We start from the raw sequence: 25,369 nt of genomic DNA, 5'->3' as shown, positions 1-25,369 counted from the left end.
ACCTATAGCCATTCTATCCCTCTGTTCTCCCTCCTCCAGGTTTCCAGTACTGGCCATTTTATACCAAGTGACTGGAAAAAAACATTGCCCTTTACTTAATCAACACTACTGGATTTACTCACCTGAAAATCTACTAAAAAATTAATAAAATTATGCCGCTACAAATTTTGCTGAACAAATCAATACACCAAAACCTCCTGCGGATTTCTCCTGAGTAATTTCGTAGCAACAAATTTCGCTACAGATTTTTCCATCCAAAAAATTGTATGGGTATTCTTCTTGATATTTAAAACCTTCTTATGAACCAGAAAATTTGCAAACATACCTTCACGTGTTTAGCATCTAATTTAAGATTACAGAATATCAGATGTTACATCATATTTACGGAAGAAAGCTTTTATAGATAGCGCTTATGCATACCACCTGTCTTTTTCTTCTTTTCTTTTCATTGGTCGATTTTTCACGCATATACAGATTCAGCCACAGCCACAAGCCATAGCTCAAGAGAATTATAAGACATAGTAATAGTAATAATCGACCCATTTAGTATCTATGCATTGATAATTTCGTTTATTTTTCAACCAGGGAATTCATAAGAGAAAGTTACATTCCTCTGACAATTTTGTCCGGCATGCATTGGATAGTGTTTTTTAAATGAGAAGTTAGTTTATTTATTTATTGTAACACGTTTGTAAATAATATTAATTTGTGAATAATAATAACAGTATTACTTCTAAAAAAAAGAAAATCTTTAATCAGACACTCATGGTGAGATTGTGTTTCAGCATGCAAAAATCAAAATACAAAAATAGCATAGGGTTCACACTATAATTAAGAATTGTTTGAGACAAATTCAAACAGTTCTTATACCGTTGGAGAGTAGTCTGTAAAACAGTCCCATTCCATCGCTTCTCGTTATTTAGTTTTAAAATTATTCATCAAGAAAGAAACGGTTTAAATTAATGAAAAACGGGACAGAAAACTGGTAAGCTAGAAATTTTTACAACTAAAATAAAGAAGACCAGCACAGTTTGTACATGCAAAACGTGTTTTCCTAAGAGGCCGCTTTCCTGAAGGTCACCAAACCTCACCATAGCCAGGTCTGGAAGCCAAAAAACTGAGAAAATGACATCTACAAGCATTGTATTTGCCCAAAAATCTGCTAAAATGTACACACAGAAATCTAACGGTTAGGAGCAACAGCAATAAACGACCAAATTTACTATTCATTCAAGCAGAAATATCCTTCTTGGTATTTATTTCTCCAAAACTTGGGTCTATTCCTAAGAGTCCTGGGAATACATTCTATACACGCTTCACAGTCCAAAAAATCTGCCGAAATTTCCCTAATAATGTTGGACAATCCCTATAAACATACACTGAAAACTAAAACAAGTCCATTGACACAGATTTGAAATAAAAAAGAGTAAATATTCCTTCTTATTCAATAATTCAATTATCATTTTCAGAATGATAGAATCTCCTCTCAATGAGTTCAAATATTACCGTCTAGGAATTGCTTCCTAATACTCATAGAAAACATTTTTCTTGTGATTTTGAAGTAGATACATACAATTGGATTACTTTCCCTACAGGATAGACTGTACAGGATAATAGTTCATTTATTTTAATTGTAATCATTTGTAACGAATTATTATTTTAAGTTATTTAAATTTTTGCAAAACAACTATAATAGTTCTTCAATTTAAAGTTTCTTCATTTTTTCTCTCTCCCTCTCCTTCTATGTGTTTCTCGCCTTGGGCTGTTAGTTTCTTCTATATTTTATCTGTTTGTCTAGTTCTTTTCTTGCTTTTCCTGTACAAAAGAGTTCTGGATGTTTGACCGAAATGTTTTTTTGTTTATTTTATTCACTCTTTTGGTTAAAACTTTTTCCTGTTTTAGCGTAATTCTGCGGAATAGAATTACTCCTTCAAGGGAGTTTGTCTCGTTCCAAAAATAACAATTACCAGAAATAGAAGCATACCATTTCTATTCCAATATTAAACTTTTTGTTATTTAAAAAAAGTCTTGACTGCCCTTTTGAAGTTACTATAGACTAAGTAATACACTTATTGAATAGTTTCAGGAAATATTTCTTTATGGCGAGTAATTGCTCAAATAAATGAAGATAATCCTTGCCTTCAAGTTTCCTGATAAAGATATTCAATACAAACAAGGTTAGACCCAGCTACTCTCTTTGTGTTCTCTCTAGAAGGGAATTTCCAGGAAACTCCTTCAAAAAGAAGATATGGTGGAGCATATATTGGAAGTATAAATCACAGCTGACACGTCGAATTGTTGCCATTTTCTGCTAAAAGCATTCAATAGGAAAAAGTCTAGACTAAGCTGCTCTCTTTGGATCCCCTTCATCAGGGAATTTACACAAAAGGATCTCATAAAAAGCATATTTATAAGTTAGCATAGTTACAACCATCAACTGTTTACTAAAAATGTACATATGAAAGGTTTCTTACCGTTCAAAAATATTTCAAAAGCACCAGTTGAAACGAGTTGACTTTCCACAGCATTTGATACAAAAAAGGTCATCAAACATGAATAAAACTTATTATCACAAGCCCATTGATAAAAACTAGGTGTTTGTACACCCAAAAAGTCAAAAGGGTTCAAACTTCCCAAAATGGCCATTATGAGCAGTATCTTTCCGTATCCCTAGAAAACAATTTTTATTTTATTTTATTATTTTTCTTATAAAATTTGAAAATACTAAAAATTCCTTTTCTGGTAAAAACGTATTTCTAACATTGTCTCTCCCTGAAAAATTTGGGCAAGATTGCCCAAGAGAACAGTTTTTCTGGCACCCAATAAAAAAAAGTCTTATTAGCCATTATACGAGTTCCTTAATTGAGGACAACGAGCTGCAAAACTTCTACATATTTCCTGATCTTATCTTAAAGATATGGCCTTTGAAATGGTTGTTACCAGGACAGGTTATGATATGAATAATATAATTAGAAATCATAGCTGAAAAGTGAAACTAATGTAAATATTCAAGACTGGTTGAGCTGGAATTATAAGATATATTTTCAAGAACCCTCCAAATAAAAGAAGTACAGATATTTTGCTATTTTTAGAGGGGGGAGGGGAGGAATAATTGTATCTACAGAAATATAAAATATCTCTAAAAATTCCTTTAACTAGTATCCCAGGTTTTGCTAATGTGTTTGCAATCTATGCCCCTCTCCCTTTCCCAAAGTTTTGAAAATTTTTCACGATTGCACAAAAAATATCTTACATTTATTATATAATTCACCTAAATATTTGCACTTTTCCGTACCCCTACCCCTCCCCCCAAATAACTTCCTTTTCACAACCCAGTATCAATGTCCCCTGTTCCATGCAGATGTGCTGGAATAATAATATTTTCTGGTATTTTGTTTCTCAACTATTTGAATGCATAGCTCAATGAATAACATGTATTAGCAAAATATCTATTAAATAGCTTAGTTTTAAATGACTAGTCTCATTAAACGTGAGACTTGACTGGGGTTTTTTATCGCTGGTGTGGGAAGCCTCATAGATTCTTACAAGAAATTGTTCTTGAGCTGCACCTCAAATCATCAACTCTTGCATTCCCACTACGACGCTCATTTTACTGAGCCACTTTGCATTTGTAGCTTTAAGTAGAAATATTAAAACAATAAGGACACATATATTCCCCATATCTACGATATGAAAGTCTTTAACCACTGCTGTTTACGTAAAATCCCAAGGATAAGATACTCTGAAGGAATCTCAAATGTTGGTGTGCGCCACCACTGCGGTAACATCGAGCCCATTGCCATGTTTGTCCATCAGAGAACATTGCGTTGGCTTGTCCATGTCAAGAAAAGACCCGATAACTGCATCATCTAGCAAGTGCTTCTAGCTGCTCCTTTGCCAGATTGGAGGAGGCGACGTGGCAGTCAATTGAGGAATTCGTGGCATAACTGTCAAGTGACCTTGACCCCATTGGCGGATTTCAAAAGTTTGGTAGAAAGTGGGAGAGCTGGTGGCTTTGGTTTGCTGAAGAGCTGGCATAAGATTGCGACAAATGGGAACCAACCATACAGTCTTCTAGATGCCGGGTGAGGTGTCTGCATCAGGTCCCACAGCAAGTACAAGAAAGTAGCTGAGTGAATAAAACTGTTCTGTTTCAGATAAACACAGAATTTAGATGCTATCTAATCTTGACCTGATCATTAAAGACAATTTTTTATAATGACTTCTTAAGAGATTAGTAATATTTTTTTTCTTGAGGAATGTACTAAAATTTCTCAATAAATTCTGATTTGCCCTTTTTTCTAATAATGGATAGGTTTACAAATATGTTATATCTTATGGAATTTTGATTGATTTTTTGATTTCTCGGAAATGTTATTATTTTTCTCCCCCTTCGTTCTCCAAAATATAGAGGCACTTAGCTTTATCCTTTACACGGTGTTTTACTTCCTGATTTCACACCATAAGATCTTTTAAGGGAAGCAAATATTGTATAAAAGACAAAACTAAAAGATGAAAATTTTACAAAAAAAAGGAGGTGCTATTACATATCAGTTCAAGCTTTGAGCAATATTTATTATGAATCACCTTATTAGGTTTTCACAACTTTAAAAAATACCCTTTACCCTATTTCACAACTTAAAAAAAAAATACCCAAAATAGTGCACTATCAATTAATAGTAACTTATTTCTAAATCTAGAAAGTTGTTTGGAATGGGCCAGAGAAACCAGCTAACTCTGGTTTTCATTAAATGGCTAAACAGCATTCGAAAAATGCATCTGAACATGAAATAAAACAATTTTACAGGATATTATTCTGTACGAGGGCGTGGAAAACAATATTTTTTGAAAATATACGCTAACGGAACAATTTCTCATTTATTCCCGTTAAAAGCCAAAAAAAGCTAAACTTTAATGCTCTATGATCAGGGGAGGGTTCCCCTGTGATATCCTAAGGCTTCAAATTAACTAACTAACTATTTTTTTTCCAATTTTAACTTTTTGGTTTACTAAGTTGGGAAAAATATTTCTCTTTTAGCACTAATTCCATATAGTAAATGTGATGAGTCAATAAGTCCTCAAATATGATGAGGCTTGCCATTCAAAAATAATTTCCAAAATAAAGATTTTTGGGGGAATCTAAAATCCCCTTTTTTGAGATATGTTCTAATGCAAAATGTTTTAAATCTGGTAGCTTGAAAATGAGTAAAAGTTATGCATCCAGAACTAGCAGACATCTTTTCTGAATAATTAAACAAACGAAAAAAAATATATCTTGATACAACACGATTAAAACTTCGTTTATTTTTCTCTTACTATGGACCTAAAAAAAAACAAAACGAAGGAGATCAAGAATTGTGTTCATGAGAAAAAAGCGTTTGAGGGATCCAAACTTGATGGATAGCATGTTAGAGCATTCTTTTTATACTTTTTATTGTTTTATTAGCACAACTTGTTTTATTAGCTAAAAATTTGAAAATCTGTTTATATAGATACTAGTGGAAATCTTCTCCATTTCTTTTTTAAAGTATGTAATTTACAAGGCATTGTATACCCTTTTGAACATAAAACTTATTAGGAAAAACCCTTGTTTTTTTCATTATTGCATAAAAGCTATAGATACATTCTGATAATGATGGTAAAGAAATGACAGAGCTTTGGTTCAATGATATACCATTTGCACTTATGGTTTTTAATGTGTCAGAGATTATTGGAAATCTTATTGAAACCTGTTTTATATGTTACTGTAAAATCTTAGTTTTTCTTTAAGTCATCTGCATAATTGGATTATTCTTCTATTGTTCATGTGTTGTTTTTTTGTGGGTTTTTTTTTACAATAATATAGTAAGAGTTAAGTTTTTCTAAGGTTAAGAGTGTTGTTTATCAGTCTCCACAATCACCAATACGGTAAAGAATCTGCACTTCAGTGTAAGCTAATCATGCTATAGGATCGCTTTACATTGCACATCTGTAAATTTTGTGGGGTAAGGCTTGCTTTGCAAGTACAAATTTTGTGATACCACACTCTCTGTTGTGGTGACAGGTTAACTATTAATGGCTTTGGAACTTAATCTTATGTGGTTGTATGCCAATCCCAACATCGGATGAATTTGCAGTTGGGCCAGGATTCATTGCTGCTTGTTTAGTTAAGGAGCCTCCTTACTTATTTCCTTTAGTACCAAGTGACTAAAAATAGGCCAAAGTTTGACTGAAAACCTGAAACCTGTAATTTTTAAGCATCTTCAACAGAGGGAATTCCCAAAAGATAAAAAGCATACTTTGAATCTGAATCGATTAAAATGGATGAATTTGTGTTGTTTAAGGATAAAGAAGTTTGTAATGCAATACTTGTTTCTACTATCACTACACTAAGACTAAAAGTTCTGGATGTTTTATTTCCCACAACTAAAAGGTTATGCTTCTATACGTAGCATCTATTACCCCCCCCCCCCCCCAGTTCTTTGGCACAAAACCTTTTTATAAATGACAGAGATGTGATTTTGTATGTTGCTGTTAAAATATATTTAAATTACCTGATTATAGTATTTTTATCTGAAGACATTTCCACTGACATTCAAGTTTGTAAATTCATAGTCAATATGTTAAAATCTGTTATTCTACAGGCAATCTAAATCATGGCCATGTTGCAACTGTCATTTCGGATTCTGAGCTCATAGTCCAAATCAAGTATTTAACATTCTTGCTCAAAAGCAAGATTCCAGCTTTGGATTGAGGATTTAACCAGACTGTGGGTTTATTAATTGTGCTGTTCTACAGTTATCAATTTGACAATCCAGTTTTAAAAACTACTTTATTCCACATAAATTTCTGAATCTTGCTTCAAGAATCTGATTTGTTAGTAAAAAAAAGGCTTCTAGTTTTTCCTTGTTCATGTCTAGTTCAATTGCTTCAACTTCAGAATTCAAATTCGCTGAATTCAAGGGCTAGATCTTGTAGGAAGACAAGGAAGTATGCTTTTGAAGATTGTTAAAAAAAAGCATTTCTTCTGTGGTTTTCTTGTTCTTCTTCTAAAACAGCAACAGCAGTTCAAGAGAGCATGGATTCAATATAAAATCAGAAAACACACTAAAATCATTTACTGTTTTATTATTTTCTTTTACATCTGCTTGATTGCATGTCTTATTTGTTCGATTTTATAAGTTTCAGTTGGCTCTAAAACGCACAAATAGAACTTAATCAAAGCAGTCACTAAATCACAGAAAAAGTCTGAGAACTCAATTGGCAAAATGGTAAAGTTCTACCAAATCATATTATTGAGTTAGGACTAAAGTGAATACACCATTTGATGCCTATTTTTATGCTGATTACGAATATAATAATCATTTCTATCGGAAATAAATTTCAGCCCCCCCCCCTATATATGTCAATTCAGGGTTAGGTTAGGTTGTAGAAATATATACCCTGAATTGGCATATATAGGGGGGGGGGGCTGAAATTCATTTCCGATAGAAATGATTACTATATTCGTAATCAGCATAAAAAAAGGCATCGAGTGGTATATTCACTTTATGCGTAAGTCAATAATATGATTTGGTAGAACTTTACCGGCAAAATTTCTTAATCAGTAAAAAGGTTTTGAGATAATTAATTTTAAGAAGCTTAAATATATCAATATCTCACAACTAATACTCACCAGGATCTGAACTATTTGAAGCCTAAAGTTTGGAGGGGGATAGTTTTCTCCTTCCAGAACAATATCAGGGTATTTCTCTCCTAGGATGTTGGCATACTGCTCAAAGACCTTTCTGTAACCTCAGGAGTAACTGAAAACAAAAGGAAAACTACAATATATCCTTAAAAGAACAAACTTAAGCGCCAGAAAGGAGTGCAGTAACCAGCTTCCACTTTCTATTTACCAAAAATAGGTCTAATCCTCGGTAAATCCCATAGATAGCTATTAAATTCTGTAGATCTTAGTTGTGCACAGTTTATATAAGAACCTAAAATTAGATTAGAACTTCCCTATGGCCTGTTAGAAATATTGTTATCATTCCTGGATAGGTGTCAAATCGGAATTATTTTCCATTTAAAAACATATTTCAAAACATACTTTTAATTTTTTTGATTATAATGGGCTGTAGTTTGTTTGTTACTAGGTTGTAACTATTACTGCAAGTTTTACTTTTAGGCCTACATTTCAAATTATTCCCAAGGACAATTATCAGCTAAATTAATTGGAGAAAATTTCGAGAATTATCTATTTATCCTACAGAGAATGTTTTACATCATACTAGGGATAATAGATCAGGGTGGATCTCAAATGAAGCTCATCAAATGGATGCATCCAGTGACTTTATTGATACACTCTTGTACTTGCCACAACGCTTTCTGTGTGCCAGTCACCAGGGACGCAGCAAAGGGGAGGGGGACCTGCCCCCTTCCCCCAAAAAAAGTTCCAAGGCGTCAGCACACAATACTGACGCCTTGGAACTTCGGGCGTCTTTGGTGTTTTAATTTAGCTTATGTGTCCGGATTTGATGGCCCATTGGACGATTTTGTAAGCACATTCTTTATTCTCCCCAAACCCAAAACTCTAGCTTCGCCCCTGCCAGTCACACACTAAATTTAGTTACTTCAGTTGATTCTAAAGCTGCACTATCTGATGTTGTTTACAAAAGATTGTTTTATTATTATTATTATTCATTTTAGTCAATAACAGAGTATGCCATATGCCTGTCTTGTTATAAAGACGATAGAATAATACAGTAACAAAACTCAAACCAGTATACGCTGTAGTTCAAAAGCAAAAGTTTAGAGTTAATAACCATAAATAGAACAGTCTTATAGCCACTACAAAATAACAACAACAATATAGCAAACATAGAGATAACACTTCTGATTCTGAGCAACAAAGCCATAGATATTACAGCCCCATTGGATTTTCACATTACAAAAATAAAAACAATAATTCTGATAACAATTAATAAAACTAACTTTGCAATGAACAAAAAGGACAATAGACAAGAGCTGGATACTCGGTATAGATTGATACCATAAATAATAAATAAATTTAACAGGCTTAACATATTACAGACATGAACAAATACTTAAAAATATACAAGGAAGAAAACTCTTGGCACTCTTCTTAGGGGGTCACTAAGTGAAACATATCATACTATGATAATAAATATTATGGTACTATATGATGCCTTTTGTGAAAAGAGGTTCCAACCAAAGTTATAACATTATTTGTTGAAACAACATGGTCAGGCTCCACAATTTAATGGACTGATTTACAAAAGAACCCTGTCCAACCTTTCTTGAAACTCTATGCTGGTACAATGTCCATTCTTAAGTAATTACTGGGGATTATAGAAATCTCTAAGCCAGAGCAAAAAATAAAAGTGATTGCTTGTCTGGTGCTTATGAGAGAAAAAAAAACTGATCCAGTGAGTGGAAACACAAAGGAATTCTGAGTATGATGCATTGCAACAAGGGGTAGATAGCCAGAGTGCAGGAAAGCTTAAAGCAGTATATGATGTACGTCAAAACCAAAAATTTAGAGTTAATAAGACTGATTTTATGGAGGAGTATGTGTCTGTGATGGAGACCCTTTTAATTAAAGTGGAAGCCTTCAGAAAAAGACTGATAAAGCTTAGGCAGTATGTGAAGTATACTGCATCCTTGATAAGCAGAGTACTTAATGGCAGAGAGCAACAATTTAGCTTTCTGGGAGATTTTCTGCTTTCCCATTGAACCTGCAAAGACTAGGCTATGCTATTTCAACATTTAGCTTACATATTTACAAGAAGAGGATGTGAACATGTTAACATGCAAACATTTTAGTCAACAAGCTTTTTGTAAACAAGATCACAACTGATTATTTTGTAGAGTACAGTTCTTAAAATTTGTGGACAAACGAGTACAGTCTGTCAAGACTTTGGAATTGCACCTATACTCTTGAACTTCCCTTTCAATCCTCCCTTGGAGATCACCAGTCCCAACAGGGCTGGCCCTATTATTTCTCAGTGTAAAAGTTTACCATGATGGACTGTTTTTGAACTGGTGCTTAATCCATCACATTTCCATGCACCTCAGTGCATGGAATCGGTGCTAGTCCGTGAATTTCTATTGGGTACAGTTTTCTTGCATTCAAAAATCTTACAACACTAAAAGCCTAACGTGGAACAGGGTATTATATGTATTACCCATTTTAAAGTTGCAGAGCTAACCATAGCAGAATGCACTAGTGCAAGACAACGGTGCTCCCTTCAAAATCATAGGTACCGCAATAGTGCTGCCTAAGTAAAGAACGATGTTGGCACAATGTAGGGGAGAAAGGGGTGAAACCGTACATTTTGAGGATTTTGATCCCTACAAGGCAAACTTCTACAGATACAAACTTCCTATTTACACGAATAGATAACTCAATTATTCACTTTCCTTGGTGATTTTTTTCAATGACATCCATCGAGTTGTTTCTTGGAGAGACCCAAAAATGTGTGACCTCTTCAAGTTTCCAAAGTTACCCCAACCAGCTGGTGACTTCGGACACACATGGTGCATTTCCCGGCATTCGTTAAATAACACTTGTAATAATTGATTCAGATAATATTAACATTTAATTCAAATAATATACAAGTTAAATGCAACATTAAATTTATTTTATGGAAAATTGGACCAAATCACAGCCAAACACAAGAGCTTTGGCTGTTCATCAAACCAGTGCAGGAAACCAGTTGAAACTGGTGTGGGAAGCTTCACGATAATGTCTTGGAAGTCAGTTACTGCACAATCTCGACATTCAGGGAAGATAAACTTCCCCCTATACAGGCGCAGGTAGTTTATTTTTGGTACTCTGTCACTTATTTCTTCAATTTCACCAACATAGTAAACACCAGAGTTTGCTTCTTTCCCACCATACACTTTACAAGCACAAAATTTCCACAAGATAATTCTTCATCAGTCTCAAACTCACTGATGCTTCCACAATGTAAAGACTTGTCATCCAGCTCGTCGTTGAGCTGCATATGTATGTCTGAAATGCTGTCTCTAATTTTGTCAGCAATGAATGAAACCTTTGAATTTTTTAGCGACTTTTTCTTTTTATTAGCAGGCCTTAGCTCAGTCTCTACTTCTAGCACCCTTTTTTTCTGGCGTTTCTGCCTTTTTCTACAGTTTTTGTGCTGTTTTCTACACTTGCATTTTTGCCTGTGGATATGGTCTGATAATTTCAGGAGTTAGGGCCATAGGCATGTTTGATGTTGTAATCATAGAAGATGCTGTCTAATCTTGAATACAGGATCCTAAAGTTGGAATAAAGCATCTAAATAACAGACAATTTTGATCAAAGACAAAGATTGTTACACAGAGTAATTGTTTTAAATAGGCTAGGGTGTAAGGCAAAGGGTAAGTTTTGTTAAGTATAAATGTTGAAAACAAGTTTTGATAGCCGAAAATATATTACTTCAGGTCCTCTATAACACAGCATGAACACTATCAATTTTACCAATGTTCTGCTTCCAGCTAAATATAGTTCTATTTTCCAAGTTACAAAAACTTCCATCAATACAGGGCGAAACCGGACACCATGAAAAGTGCCTGGAATCGCCCCCAAATAAGTGTCCGGATTAGCCCCATGTTGACACCATTTTGAAATTTTTTTTTTTTTTTTAGATAATGGTCTGATATTTACTGATGAAAATTGACATGCAAATAGCAGGGGTATGCCTTGTCTGATCCTGCTAACTTACGGCCCAAGAGCTAGAAAATAATTGACTAAGAGTACACATGTCAGGATTTCCAGCAGGCATATAAAAACTTACTTACCTCTTTTCTCAGTTGTCTCTTTTATTAAAAATTTAAAACTAGTGGGAATTTTTTGAATGGATTAGTTCAAAAACTTTAGACAAGAGGTCAAATGTACGAAGTCGCCCCCGTGCGGTTTTGCCTCTCTCTCCCTATTACTTATTTGTTTCTTTATTTTCGACCAGGGCACTTCGTATCAAAGGAGTTGTCGTAGAAACTTCGAAAAGGGCTCATTTGATTGGAAAATGGAAAGGCTTGTGCCCTTTTTAATAGTCGAAAGTGATGGGAAGGCAACTAAAACTCCTTCGACGCCCACCATTTCCCCAAAGACATTCAATCAAAATTTTGAGATAGCTATTTTGTTCAACGTAGTTAAAAGATCTGGTAAATATGTCTTTGAGGAGGGCACTCCCCTCAAAGCCCTCAGGGCAAGGGTTGTAAGTTATGCCCTGGGGGCATATAAGGTTTTTTATAGAAAGTGTTGTTGTAAAAACTTCAAAGAGAGCTCATTCAATTGGAAATTGAAAGGGCTAGTGCCTTTTTTCATAGTCAAAAGTGATGGGAAGGCACCTACCCCCCCTCTCACGCCCACCATTTCCCCAAACACATCCAATAAAAATTTTGAGATAGAAACTTTGTTCAACATAGTTGAAAGTTCGGGAAATTAGATCTTTGAGGATGACAACCCCCCCCCCCCCCACACACACACACAGCACTCAGGGCAAGGGTTATAAGTTATGCCATGGGGGCATATAAGGTTTTTATAGAAAGCTTTGTTGTAAAAACCTCAAAAAGGGCTCATTAGATTGGAAATTGAATGGGCTAGTTTAAGTCTTTCAGGATGACACCCCGCCCCCCCCCCCACAGCCCTCAGGGCAAGGGTTGTAAATTATGCCCTGGGGGCATATAAGGTTTTTATAGAGAGGGCTGTTGTAAAAAATTCAAAAAGGGCTCATTCGATTGGAAATTGAAATGGCTAACGCCCTTTTTAATAGTAGAAAGTGATTGGAGGGCAACTAACCCCCCTCTCACGCCCACCATTTCCCCAAACACATCCAATCAAAATTTTTAGATAGACATTTTTTCAACATAGTTGAAAGTTTTGGAAATTATCTTTTTGAGGGTGACAACCCTCCCCCCACAGCCCTCAGGGCAATGCTTGGTAACCCCCCTCTCATGCCCACCATTTCCCCAAACACATCCAACCAAAATTTTGAGATAGAAATTTTGTTCAATGTAGTTGAAAGTTCTGGACATTAGGTCTTTGAGGATGACAACCCCCCACAGCCCTCAGGGCAGGGGTAGTAAGTTATGCCATGGGGGCATATAAGGTTTTATAGAAAGCGTTGTTGTAAAAACCTCAAAAAGGGCTCATTTGATTGGAAATTGAACGGGCTAGTTTAAGTCTTTGAGGATGACAGCCCCCCACAGCCCTCAGGGCAGGGGTAGTAAGTTATGCCATGGGGGCATATAAGGTTTTATAGAAAGCGTTGTTGTAAAAACCTCAAAAAGGGCTCATTTGATTGGAAATTGAACGGGCTAGTTTAAGTCTTTTAGGATGACAGCCCGCCCCCCCCCCCCTCACAGCCCTCGGGGCAAGGGTTGTAAACTATGCCCTGGGGAAATACAAGGTTTTTATAGAGGTTTGTCATAAAAACTTCAAAAAGGGCTCATTCGATTGGAAATTGAAATGGCTAGCGCCCTTTTTAATAGTAGAAAGTGATTGGAGCAACTAACCCCCTCTCACGCCCACCATTTCCCCAAACACATCCAATCAAGATTTTGAGATAGCCATTTTTTCAACATAGTTGAAAGTTTTGGAAATTATCTTTTTGAGGGTGACAACCCTCCCCCCACAGCCCTCAGGGCAATGCTTGTTAGCTATGCCCTGGGGCATACAAGAATTTTATAGAAAGCTTTGTTGTAAAAACTTCAAAAAGGGCTCATTCAATTGGAAATTGAAAGGTTTAGTGCCCTTTTTAATAGTCAAAACTGATTGGAAGGCAACTAAAACTCCTTCCACACCCACCATTTCCCCAAACACATCCAATCAAAATTCTGATATAGTCATTTTGTTCAGCGTAGTTGAAAGATCTGGAAATTGTGTCTTTAAGGAGGGCACTTCCCTAAAAGCTCTCAGGGCAAGGGTTGTAAGTTATGCCCTGGGGCATAACTTAAGGTTTTTTTTATAGAAAGCGTTGTTGTAGAAACTTCAAAAAGGGATCATTCAATTGGAAATTCAAAGGGCCAGTGCACTTTTTAATAGTCAAAAGTGATAGGAGGGCAAGTAACCCCCTCTCATGCCCATCATTTCCCCAAACACATCCAACCAAAATTTTGTTCAACGTAGTTGAAAGCTCTGGAAATTAGATCTTTGAGGATGACAACCCCTCAAAGCCCTCAGGGCAGGGGTAATAAGTTATGCCATGGGGACATATAAGGGTTTTATAGAAAGTCTTGTTGTAAAAACTTCAAAAAAGGCTCATTCAATTGGAAATTGAAAGGGCTAGTGCCCTTTTTAATAATTGAAGATGATTGGAGGGCAACTAACCCCCCCCCCTCTCATGTCCACCATTTCCCTAAGCTCAAGCAATCAGAATTTTGAGATATCCATTTTGCTCAACGTAGTTGAAAGTTATGGAAATTAGGTCTTTGAAGATGATAACCCCCTCAAAGCCCTCAGGGCAACAGTTGTAAGTTATACCCTGGGGGGCATATAAGGTTTTTATAGAAAGCGTTGTTGTAGAAACATCAAAAAGGGTTTATTTGATTTGAAATCGAAAGGACTAGTGCTATTTTTAATAGTTGACAGTGATTGGAGAGCAACTAACCCCCCCTGTCATGCCCACCATTTCCCCAAACACATCCAATCAAAATTTTGAAATAGCCATTTTGTTCAACATAGTTGAAAGATCTGGAAATTATATCTTTGAGGATGACCCCCCCCCACACACACACACACACCCCTCTGGGCTAAGGTTGTAAGTTATGCCCAGGGGGCATATAAGGTTTTTATGGAAGAGTTCATTCAATAGGGAATTGAAAGGGTTAGTGCCCTTATTAATAGTCAAAAGTGATTGGAGGGCGAATTCCTCCCCCTCCCCACACCCATTATTTCTCTGAACACTTCCGATCAAAATTTTGATACAGAAATTTTGTTTAATGAAATTGAAGGGTCCGGAAATCATGTTTTTGAGTATGACAACCCCCCAGGGCCCTCAGGGCAAAGGTTGTAAATTATGTCCTGGAGTTATATGTGGTTCTTATAGGAAGTGTTGTCAATGAAACTTTAAAAACGGCTCTTTTAATCTGGAATTGAAAGGGAAGGTGCTCTGTCTAATAGTAGAAAGCAGTCAGAGGGAGAATGTCCTCCCCCCACGTCCATCATTTTTTCAAACATTTCCAATCAAAATTTGGATATGGCTATTTTGTTCAACGTAGTTGAAAGGTCTGGAAATTATGTCTGAGATGACAACCTTCCCCCCATAGCCCTCAGGACAAGGGTGGTAAGTTATGCCATCAGGGCATAAAAGTTTTTTATAGAAAATTATGTCATAGAAGCTTCAAAAAGGGCTTGTTTGATTGGAAATTGAGAGGACTGGTGTCTTTTTATTAGTTGAAAGTGATCAGAGGGCAAATGCCCCCCCCCCCCACCACACCCATCAATTTCCCCAAACACTTCCAATCAGAACTTTGAGATATCCATTTTGTTCAAAATATTTGAAAGCTCTGGAAATTATGTCTTTGAGGATAAAAAAATCCCCCAGCCATCAGGGCAAGGGTTGTAAGTTATGCCCTGGGGACATATAAGGTTTTTATAGAGTGTGGTCATAACCACTTCAGATGGGCTCATTGGATTGGTAATCAGATGCTCTAGTGCTCTTTTTAGGAATCAAAGTTATCAGAGGGCAACTACCCCCCCCCCCCCTAAAAACACATCATATTGTCCCGAATTGCATCTAATAGAAAGTCTGAGATAGCCGTTCTATTCAAAAGAGTCTTATTATCAATGAACAAGCTTTTTGAGGTTTGAAGATAATCCAGGGATTATGGACAAGGGTATTAATTTGTGCCTATGGGGTATTTAAGGTTTTTATGGAAGGGATGGTTGTGTAACTTTAGAAGAGGCTCAGTCTTTTTCCCCGAAAAAAGACTATGTCAATATAAACAAACAGAAATTAATTAAAAAAACTTTTTCCACAAAATAAGTTTTTCAAAAAAAGTAAAGAACTCCATTAAACCAAAAACAGAATCAAATAATCTACCGAGCATACAACTACCACAAATCAGTATCAAACAGTTTGTGGTAACAAACTGTAAGTAAGGAGCAACCCAGCTCAATGGTAACCGAAACTCTAGAAAACGGTATTTTGATACAAATAGATGCATCAAAAGAATCAGATGTTAATGCTGATTTCAAATATATAAGTTTCATCAAGTTTAATCCTACCCATCAAAAGTTACGCGCATGAAAAAATTTGGCTGATTTTTGAAAAAAGGGGGAAAGACCTTCTAAAAGTTATAGAACCTTAATGAAGATCACACCATCATATTCCGCATATCAGAGAACCCTACTGTAGAGGTTTCAAGATCCTATCTACATAAATGTGGAATTTTGCATTTTTTGCCAGAAGAAAGATCATGGGTGTGTGTTTTTTTTGTTTTATTTTCCCAGGGGTGATTGTATCGACCCAGTGGTCCTAGAATATCGTGGGAGGGCTCATTGGAATGGATTTACCCTAGTAAATTTTCAGCAGGCCTTAGCCAAGATGAAAAAGGAAATGTCTTATTCCTTTTTTATGCTCTTTCATAATTCAATAATTGCTTCTTGAACCCTTAAACAGGCCTCAAAAGTATTTTAAATGAATAATGAAAGAGCAGAAAAAAGCATCAAATGATGTTTTCACTTTCATCCTAGCTAAATTGTATCGCCCACTACAAATTTACCATGGAATTTATCCACCCCCACCCCCTAATGTGCAAATATATACCCTAAATTAAAAAAAGTAAAGTTTTGAATTGCAAAATTTGGCACTATTTTGTTTGATGGCATTCAAAAAACTTTAAACAGTAGGAAAACAGTTAAAATTTGAGTTGCCTAATAAATGAGGTTTGAATTGTTATAAATAAGTATTTTTGGAATATATTCCTCCTGAAATACCTAGTTATAAACTAGTGATATGTTTTTTAGTAAAGGTTTTACCCTTGTATGGTATACCAGACAAATACATTAAAGTGATTAGTGCTATGTACAAGAATAACACTGCTGCAGTTAAGGTAGTAAATGAGGTTAGCAGCTGGTTTTCTACTAAAACAGGAGTTAAGCAGGATTGTGTTCTATCCCCCTTTATATGGATTATTTTGATGGACTTTGTTTTAAGGAGCACAAGAAAGGCAATGGGAGACCATGGAATCAAATGGGGAGGAAAAAGTCTCCTGGACTTGGATTATGCTGATGATTTAAGCATCCTAGATGAAAGTGTGAGCAAAATGAATGAAGTTTTAGAGATTTTGCGAATTCAAGGTACTAGTATAGGGTTGAAAAATAATAAAAAGAAGACTAAGTCACTAAAAAGAAGAACCAGGTAAGATTAAAAACCTAGCTTTGGAGACTATAACATTGATCAGTTAGGCAATTTCATTTATCCCGGTAGTATTTATTAGTAAATTCGATGGGGGCACTGAATGTGTTACATGTAGAACAGTCAAGGCTTAGGGTATTTTTTCACAGTTACGAAAAGTCTGGAAGAATAGGAAGATAAGCCTGCAAACCAAGATTAGAATATTAGAAGCTACAGTGATAACAGTGGTCAAATATGGCTCTGAAGCATGGATGCTCCAAAAAGCAGATGAAGATTTGCTAGATGTTTTCCAGGGAAACTGCTTAAGGATTGTTCTGGGTACCCGGCTGATTGACTGTATTTCAAACAATAGGCTATATGAAAAATGTGGTTCAATACCGCTCTCTACGGCTATAATGAAAGAAAGGTTGAGGTGGTTAGGACACATTGTGCAGATGAAGGATGACAGATTGCTGAAGATTGTTCTTTTTGGCCAACCATCTAGGGCTAAACGGAAAGCAGGTTGTCCTCGTCTGGGGTGGGAGGATGTCATAAAGAAAGATTTAAAGGAAATGGGAACTTTGTGGGCAGGTGTAAAAGGGAGGCTTTGAATAGATCAAGGTGGAGGAGGAGCATGTGTAGCTGTGTTGGCCTCAGGCAGCTAGGTACTGTGATGAGTTGTTAGTAGTAGCCTATTAGTAGTAGATATGTTTTTAACCACTTTTCAATAAATTAACTAGGGCTGATAACTTCTTTGTGTGGTTATAAAAATGAAATACTTTTGGGGCCTCTTTAAGGGCTCAAGATGCAATTAGCCCTAGAAACAATTATTGAACTATAAAAGAGTATAAAAAAGGCATCAAATGACATTTTCACTTTAATCTGGTAAATTTCTAAGTGGTGCTATAATTTAGCTAAGATGAAAATGAAAATGTCAGTTGATGCATGTTTTTTATGCTCTTTCATAATTCAATAATTGCTTCTGGGGCCAGTTGCATCTTGAGTCCTTAAAGTGGCCTTGGAGGTATTTTATATGAACTATGAAAGAGCATAAAAAAACATCAAGTGATGTTTTCACTTTCATCCTAACTAAATTATATGCCCCACTGCAAAGTTACCATGAAATTTACACCTCCCCCCCCCCCCCTAATGTGCAAATATATACCCTGAACTGAAAGATCCTAAATTGTTGATGGTAGTTTCAAATTGAAAATTTAGTGCTATCTTTGTTGATGGCATTTGAAAAACTTGAAATGGTAGGAAAACAGTTTATATTTGAATTGCCTAATAAATGAGGTGCTAATTTTTATAAATAATTATTTTTGGAATATATTACTCTTGAACAGCTTATTTATAAACTAGTGATATATTCTAACCACTTTTCAATAACTTAAATAATATTGATACCTTCTTTGCATGGTTACAAAAATGAAATAGCTTTGGGGCCCCTTTAAGGACTCAAGATGCAACTAGCCCCAGGAGCAGTTATTGAATTATGAAAGAGCATAAAAAAGGCATCAGTAAAATTCTACTTTAGCTACTTTTGGCTATCTTGGAAAGGGGTTAGATTAGGAAAATGAAACATATCAGGAATGGGTCTACAGGCTTAAGTATGTCCTGGGAAGGTTTTTTGAAGTATCTTCCTCTACTTTGTCTCTCTCTAGAGGATCTTGAAATTTTTCTATATGACAGGTCTATACCTATTGAAATTTTGACAAAACAACATTTTACCTTAATTTTCAATTATCAGTTTTTTTTTTCTCTCTGGCTTTTGTTCTGAAAATGCAATTCCTCTTATTTGAGTAGCATTTTAAGCCATATCAATGTTTTTTTCCAAAATTTAGAAAATGTATTTGCATACCTTTAAAACTTTATAAATTGGGATCAAGTTGTGAAGCCGTAAACAATTTTGTTGTACTGCACTACTTCACTAAAGTAAATTCTACTTTAGCTAGTTTTGGCTATCTTGAAAAGGGGTTAGGTTATTACCTTAATTACCTTAAATCACAGCTTGGAGTGAAATAAGGACTTTCGATCCTGTTGAATCACTCCTTATGATGACTGTTGTAGTTGGTTAAGTTCTGGTGGAAGATTCTGGTGCTTCCCAGTCAAACTTCCATGGTGTATCTTTCCACTCAACATCCAGATGGCGTTTGAAAGCATCTGTTGATTCAGCAGCAACAGTGTCCTCCTTGAGGTTATTCCAGAGGTTCTCAATCTAATTCGAGAAGAAATTGCATCTTGCTCCAGTTGTAGCGTAATGTTTGCGGATTTGTCTAGGGTGTCCTCGTGTTTTGTGGGAGGTATCGATCTCCAGGATCTCATTTTCTTGATTGGTTGAGAGGAGTTTGTGCGCCTGGATCATGTCTCCACGTTTCCGTCTGTATACTAAGGAGGGGAGGTTGAGTTCCTTCAGCCGTTCACTGTATGTCTTGTTTTCCATTCCGACAATCATCTTAGTGGCCCTTCGTTGGATTTGCTCAAGAACTGCCTTGTCCTTTTTGAATCGAGGGGTGGCCAGTATCGTCCCCACCTCCAGTCTAGGTCTTACTAATCCTTTGTAGAGTTTGATGATTATGTGTTTACTCCTACTGGTGATGCTGTGTTTGATGATGCCTAGGGCTCTACTAGCATTGGCTGAGATTTTTTGTGAGTGGGAGCTGAATTTCAACTGGGAGTCAACGATGACGCCTAGGTCACTCTCCTCCTGGACAGGCTCGATTGTGTGGTGACTTCCAGAATTTTGGGTCATGAGGTACTGATGTTTGGGGTTTTTGTGTCCGAAGTGTATGACCTTGCATTTTTCTGCATTGAATTCCAGCAGCCATCTTTTGACCCAGGAGCACATGTGGTTGAGATCAGTTTGGAGGGATTGGATGGACGAAGAGGTGTTGGCAGGACCTATGAGTTTCGAATCATCCGCATATAGGGTGGTTCTGTTGCTGGTGATGAGGGGTAGCTCATTTATGTAGATGTTAAACAGGGTGGGGCCCAGGACGCTGCCCTGGGGAACCCCACTAGTGACTTTGATTTCGTCAGAAAGGACATGGCTATTTGGTCCAGTTATCACTTTCACTTGCTGTGTTCTGTCCCTCAGAAAGTCCTCTGTCCAACTGACCACTTGTGGACTAACAGATAGAGTAAGTAACCTGTGAATGAGGTATCGGTGACAAACCTTGTCAAATGCTTTGGCTAGGTCCAACAATATTATATCCACAGGTAATCCTCTCTCTAGTAGGTCAGTTACAAGACTATATGACTCAAGAAGGTTTGTGTGCACCAATCTCTATGAGCAAAAACCATGCTGACTCCTGCTGATAAGTGAGTTGGCTTCAAGATAGTTAATGATATACGTGTTTATGATTCTCTCCATGACCTTGCATGCCACACATGTAAGGCTGATAGGTCTGTAGTTTGCTGCAGACGTTTTGCTACCCTTCTTGTGAATTGGGATGACTATTTCCTTCTTCCAGTCCCCAGGAAGCTTTCCTTGTGCAAGCGACAGATTGAATAGTTTTACCAGTGGGGCTGATATTGCAGGGCTTAATTCCTTCATCAGTTGTGGGCTGAGACCATCAGGTCCCGTCGATTTATTGGGATCGAGGTCCTTAAGCTGTTTGGTTACTTCTTCGATTGTGACTGGTGAGTGTACCATTGGGAAGGGAGTGTGAGCCTGTTCTGCTGGTGGGGGGGTTGATTGGGGGTCATCCATGGAGAACACTGAGGCAAACTGCTGATTAAGCAGGTTTGCTTTTTCAGAGGGGCAAGAGGATAAAGAGTTGTTGATTACCAGGTCTGGTACTGTGTGTCTGCCTGGCTTCTCATGGGAGATGTATTTCCAGAATAATTTTGGGTTTTCCTTGACGTTTTTGGCCAGTCATTCTTCGTAGTTTGAGGTCAGTTTTCTAGTTTCTTTTCTGAGGAGGTTCCTTGCAGTTTTGTACTGCTTGTACAAAGCTGTAGTCTTTTGTTTCATGTACTTCTCCCAAAGTTTTTTCTTCCTGTTGCGTAGTTTCTTGATTTTTGGGGTGAGGAAAGGTAGAGTTTTGGGTTTCTTTTTCCATGTTACGCTGGTGTGTTTGGCTTGGCTCTCTAGTAAGGTCTTTTTTAGAGTTAGCCATGAGGCTTTGACATCTTCTGATATAAGTGTTTCCAGGTTGGCATCTAACAGCTCTTCCACCATCATCTTGTAATTTATAAAGGATTGCTTGGTATATTTTGATGGTTTGGAGTTGAGTTGAATAGATGAGAGAACTGGCATGTGGTCACTTGAGCCAATTGGACTGAGAGTGTGTGTGTTGTTCACCTTTTCTGGGTCATTTGTTATGACTAGGTCCAGTATGGAGGGATTTTGTCCTGGACGCATTCTTGTGGGCATAGTTACTGTTTGGTACAGAAAGTTGTCGGAGAGGGCTTGTACTAATGGGTTTTGTTCAAGGCTTGACTTGGTCATACCTTGGCCATCTACCCAAGACACGTTTGGGAGGTTGAAGTCCCCTGTCATGAGCAGGGTTGCCTTTGGGTAATTACATAGTATGAATTGCGTCATTTCGGCAATTGCTCTTTCAGAGGACAGCTGGCAAGGGCTGCTGGGGCTCCTGTAAATTGAGCTTAGGACAAACATTTCGTTAGGTAGGGACAGGGAGACCCATGTAGCTTCAACCCAAGGTAAGTAATAATTTGGGACAGAAATTTCTTTTACCTGGAATTCCTTGGAAGCTAAAACAGCCACTCCTCTTCTGCAGTTTGGATCAGACAGATTGCTGAAGATGTTGTATCCAGAGGGGCAGATTGAGTCTTCTGTCATTTGAAATCTTGAGTTCTTGGGGCAAATTTCTGTCAGAGTTGCAATGTCTATCTGACTTAGTTGGAGCACTGTTGCCAGTCCTGGTATCTTGTTGGTAATAACATCAACTTTTGCCATCATAATGTTCACAAGTTTTTGGGTGTGTCTGGGCAAGTTTTTATTCTGCTCACTAATATTCTTGCTTTCGGTTGAAGTGGGTGAATTGCAGGTTAGGTACACAAAGCTGATAATGAGAGACGAGGCAGAAGGGCATGGGGACATAACTCTTAATTCACTGTTTATACATTTACACAAACTTGCGTTTACAATGTTATTATCACTCACACATGAACTATTTACAAGGGGGATGAGACGGTTGGAGATAGTGGTTATTTTCGCATACTCAAGCATCTCTCCATCGGGATTGCTCAAGTTTGACCGTTGTTTGTGATTTTGCCCTTTCTTATCACTAGGTCTGTTTCTCCGTTTGCCTGTCTTTTCTTCATCTCTTCCAACAAGGCTTTTCTAGCGTTGCGATCTTCTTTGGAGCTGTTGCCATAGAATCGAATCGGGTCTTTACGCTGGTAGGACGCATCCAGGATATGCTTCTTGTCAGTGAAGCTGGCTACCGTGAACAGGACTGGTGGGTGTCGCAGTGGTTGTCCAGCCGTGGGGGCCGAGGCTGGTAGTCTTTTCACGTTAAAGACTTTGGTCGCTAGTTTGTAGTTGTCCTCGAAGTATTTAGCAAGGAAGTCTTTGTCACTTGCTTGGATCGGAATCCCGTATCCGACGACGTTAAGTTTGCGTCTCTGCCTGTCTTGCTCACTTCTGACTGTACTGTGTATATGTTTGTCAAGTGCTTCTGGTGCAAGCCCCGTCACTTGAGCAGTAATTGCCGATTCAACAATTGCTTTTACCTCGAGAACATTGCATTTTGTGGCAAGTCCATTGTGAATCTCTCTGAGACCCTTGTTGACTGTGGTTGTTATGCTAGCAATGTCCTCTCGCACCTCTGATTTGAAAGATTCAATGGCTTTGGTTAGGGTGTCGACGTCGCACACAGGCTTGTTCAAGATGCACCGGGGGCAGCTCCATTCACATTTCATTGTAGGATTCAGTTATGAAAGTGAAACTTCTAGGGATGGGTCTACAGGCTAAAGTATGTCCTGGGAAGGGATCTTGAAGTACTAACCTTTACTCATTCTCCCTCCAGAGGGTCCTGAAATTTGCCTACATGACAGGTCTATACCTATTGAAATTTTGACAAAACAACATTTTGCCTTAATTTTCAGTTATTGGTGTATTTTTCTCTGGCTTGAGTTTTGAAAATGCAATTCCTGTTATTTGAGTAGAATTTTAAGCCATATCAATGTTGTTTTTTTTTTAAATTTAGGAAATGTATATGCATATCTTTAAAACCTTATGAATTGGGATTGCACAAAGTTGTGAAGCTGAAAACCATTTTGTTGTACTTCATTTAAACTAAAGATCTATTTTGCAAGGTTTCACTTTTATAAGACACATATATTTAAAGGTCATCAAAGGTCAGGGTCCTCTAGAGAGAGGAGTGGAGCTAGGTACTTCAAAATACCTTCTTGGGATATACTTTAGCCTGTAAACCCAGCATCAAATGACATTTTTACTTTGGTATTAGCTAAATTATAATGCCACCTAGAAATTTACCTTTAATTTTAGCTAAATTATAAGGCCCACTGCACTTCACCCCCACCCTTATATAGGCTACACCAATTCAGGGTAAATTTTTGTACATTTGGGGCAGGGGTAAAGTTCATTTCTGATGCAAATGAATGTTAAAGTTGGACTCAGGATGCAATTCTGACTATAGCCTGGAGGTGTTTATTTCTTAGCTAGCCTACCTGGAGAGCCTAGTCTGTTAATATAAACCTTACCCCCTGAAAGTCTAGCCTAGGCCTAATTCTTCTAGCCCAATTTAAACTTCTCTCAAGATAGAAAAAATCCTATAATTTAGAATCTCACTATTTATTGTTGCAAGATTAGCCTACTAACACATAAAATCTAAACAGCTTACCAATAAAGGAATCTGAGTGCAGGCCTACTTCTTGATGTCAAAGACAGAGTTGGTAAATCCTTGTCAAGATTTGATGGTTCACTTACTGGAGTTGAAGTTAAGAAATCTTTTATTGAAAAAGCAACTAATAGAGCAACAATTGACGCCAAAATGGTCCGAGCTTCTGCCATTTTAAAAATGATAAGACAGGGCTATTTCTTCTCGTTATTCCTAAATTTTCTGGTCAATGCAGGGTTGCAATTACAGCGAGATTAATCGTCTACTAAGGGTCTCTGAAAAGTACTGCCACGGCACAAAAAGTAATAACTTCCTGAAATATTGCCCATTTACACGCAAAATAAATCTTAAGGAGCATATCTTATTTGAGCACTGTAATTTCTCTTTTGCTTATCATGTAAGCCAGAATTAATTGCTTATTTCTCTGTAGGCAGTTCTCTTCGACTGATTTCTGATATCATAATCAGCGCAATAGCGCTGCTTAAGTAAAGAACGTAGTTGGCACAATGTATTTTTTTTTTTTTGGTCTTTGACCAAGGCACTTCGTATCGAAGGAGTTGTTGTGGAAACTTCAAAAAGGGCTCATTCAACTGGAAATTAGAGTGGCTAGTGCCCTTTTTAATAGTCGAAAGGGAGGGCAACTAACCCTTCTCTCAGACCCACCTTTTCCCCAAACACATCTAATTAAAATTTTAAGATAGCCATTTTGTTCAACGTATTTGAAGGTTCTGGAAGTTTGGTTTTTGACGATGACCACCCCCCCCCCCCACGCACACACAGCCCACAGGGCAAGGTTGTAAGTTATGCCCTGGGGACATATAAGTTTTTATGGAAATCTTTGTTGTAGAAACTTTAAAAAGGGCTCATTCGATCGAAATTCAAAGATCTAGTGCCCTTTTTAATAGTCGAAAGTGATTTGAGGGCAACTAACCCCCCTCTCAGGCCCACCTTTTCAATTCTCTGTGGGTATTTTCTACAAATTGTTCCATTACTATTTTATCTATTATTTCCTTTATCTTTTCTTTTATTTCTTCCGGGTCTTCTAACATTCTATAGTTTTCTAACTCTAGCCATATTAAACACATATTTTTCAATTTGTACTCGAATTCTTTATAAGTTTCGTTGTCTCGTTTTCTTTCGCTTCAAAATCTCCTTTGAAAGGTCTCGGGGGAGAGTTGAAACTTTTCAAAAATGGCTTATTTTAGT

The 25,369-nt window shown here is 37.1% G+C and overlaps 1 protein-coding gene across 1 annotated transcript in view; it reads right to left on the bottom strand.

Annotated features, from left to right (window-relative positions):
* The window catches only part of SelT (selenoprotein T), a 34,399-nt gene extending 10,034 nt beyond the window's left edge, over nt 1–24,365 (bottom strand). The window contains exons 1-3 of the mRNA XM_089104633.1: nt 24,167–24,365; nt 7,655–7,784; nt 2,475–2,670 (exon numbers count right to left, since the gene is read on the bottom strand). Of these exons, the coding sequence (XP_088960759.1) occupies nt 2,475–2,646 (172 nt within the window). The 5' untranslated portion in view covers nt 2,647–2,670; nt 7,655–7,784; nt 24,167–24,365. The remainder of the gene's footprint in view (nt 1–2,474; nt 2,671–7,654; nt 7,785–24,166) is intronic.
* Nucleotides 24,366–25,369: the final 1,004 nt, after the last annotated feature.

The sequence above is a fragment of the Artemia sp. Qi Xiang Cuo genome, chromosome 18 (assembly GCF_049724085.1).
Source record: "Artemia sp. Qi Xiang Cuo chromosome 18, ASM4972408v1, whole genome shotgun sequence".
NCBI lineage: Eukaryota > Metazoa > Arthropoda > Branchiopoda > Anostraca > Artemiidae > Artemia > Artemia sp. Qi Xiang Cuo.
This window is presented reverse-complemented; position numbering and strand designations above follow the sequence as displayed.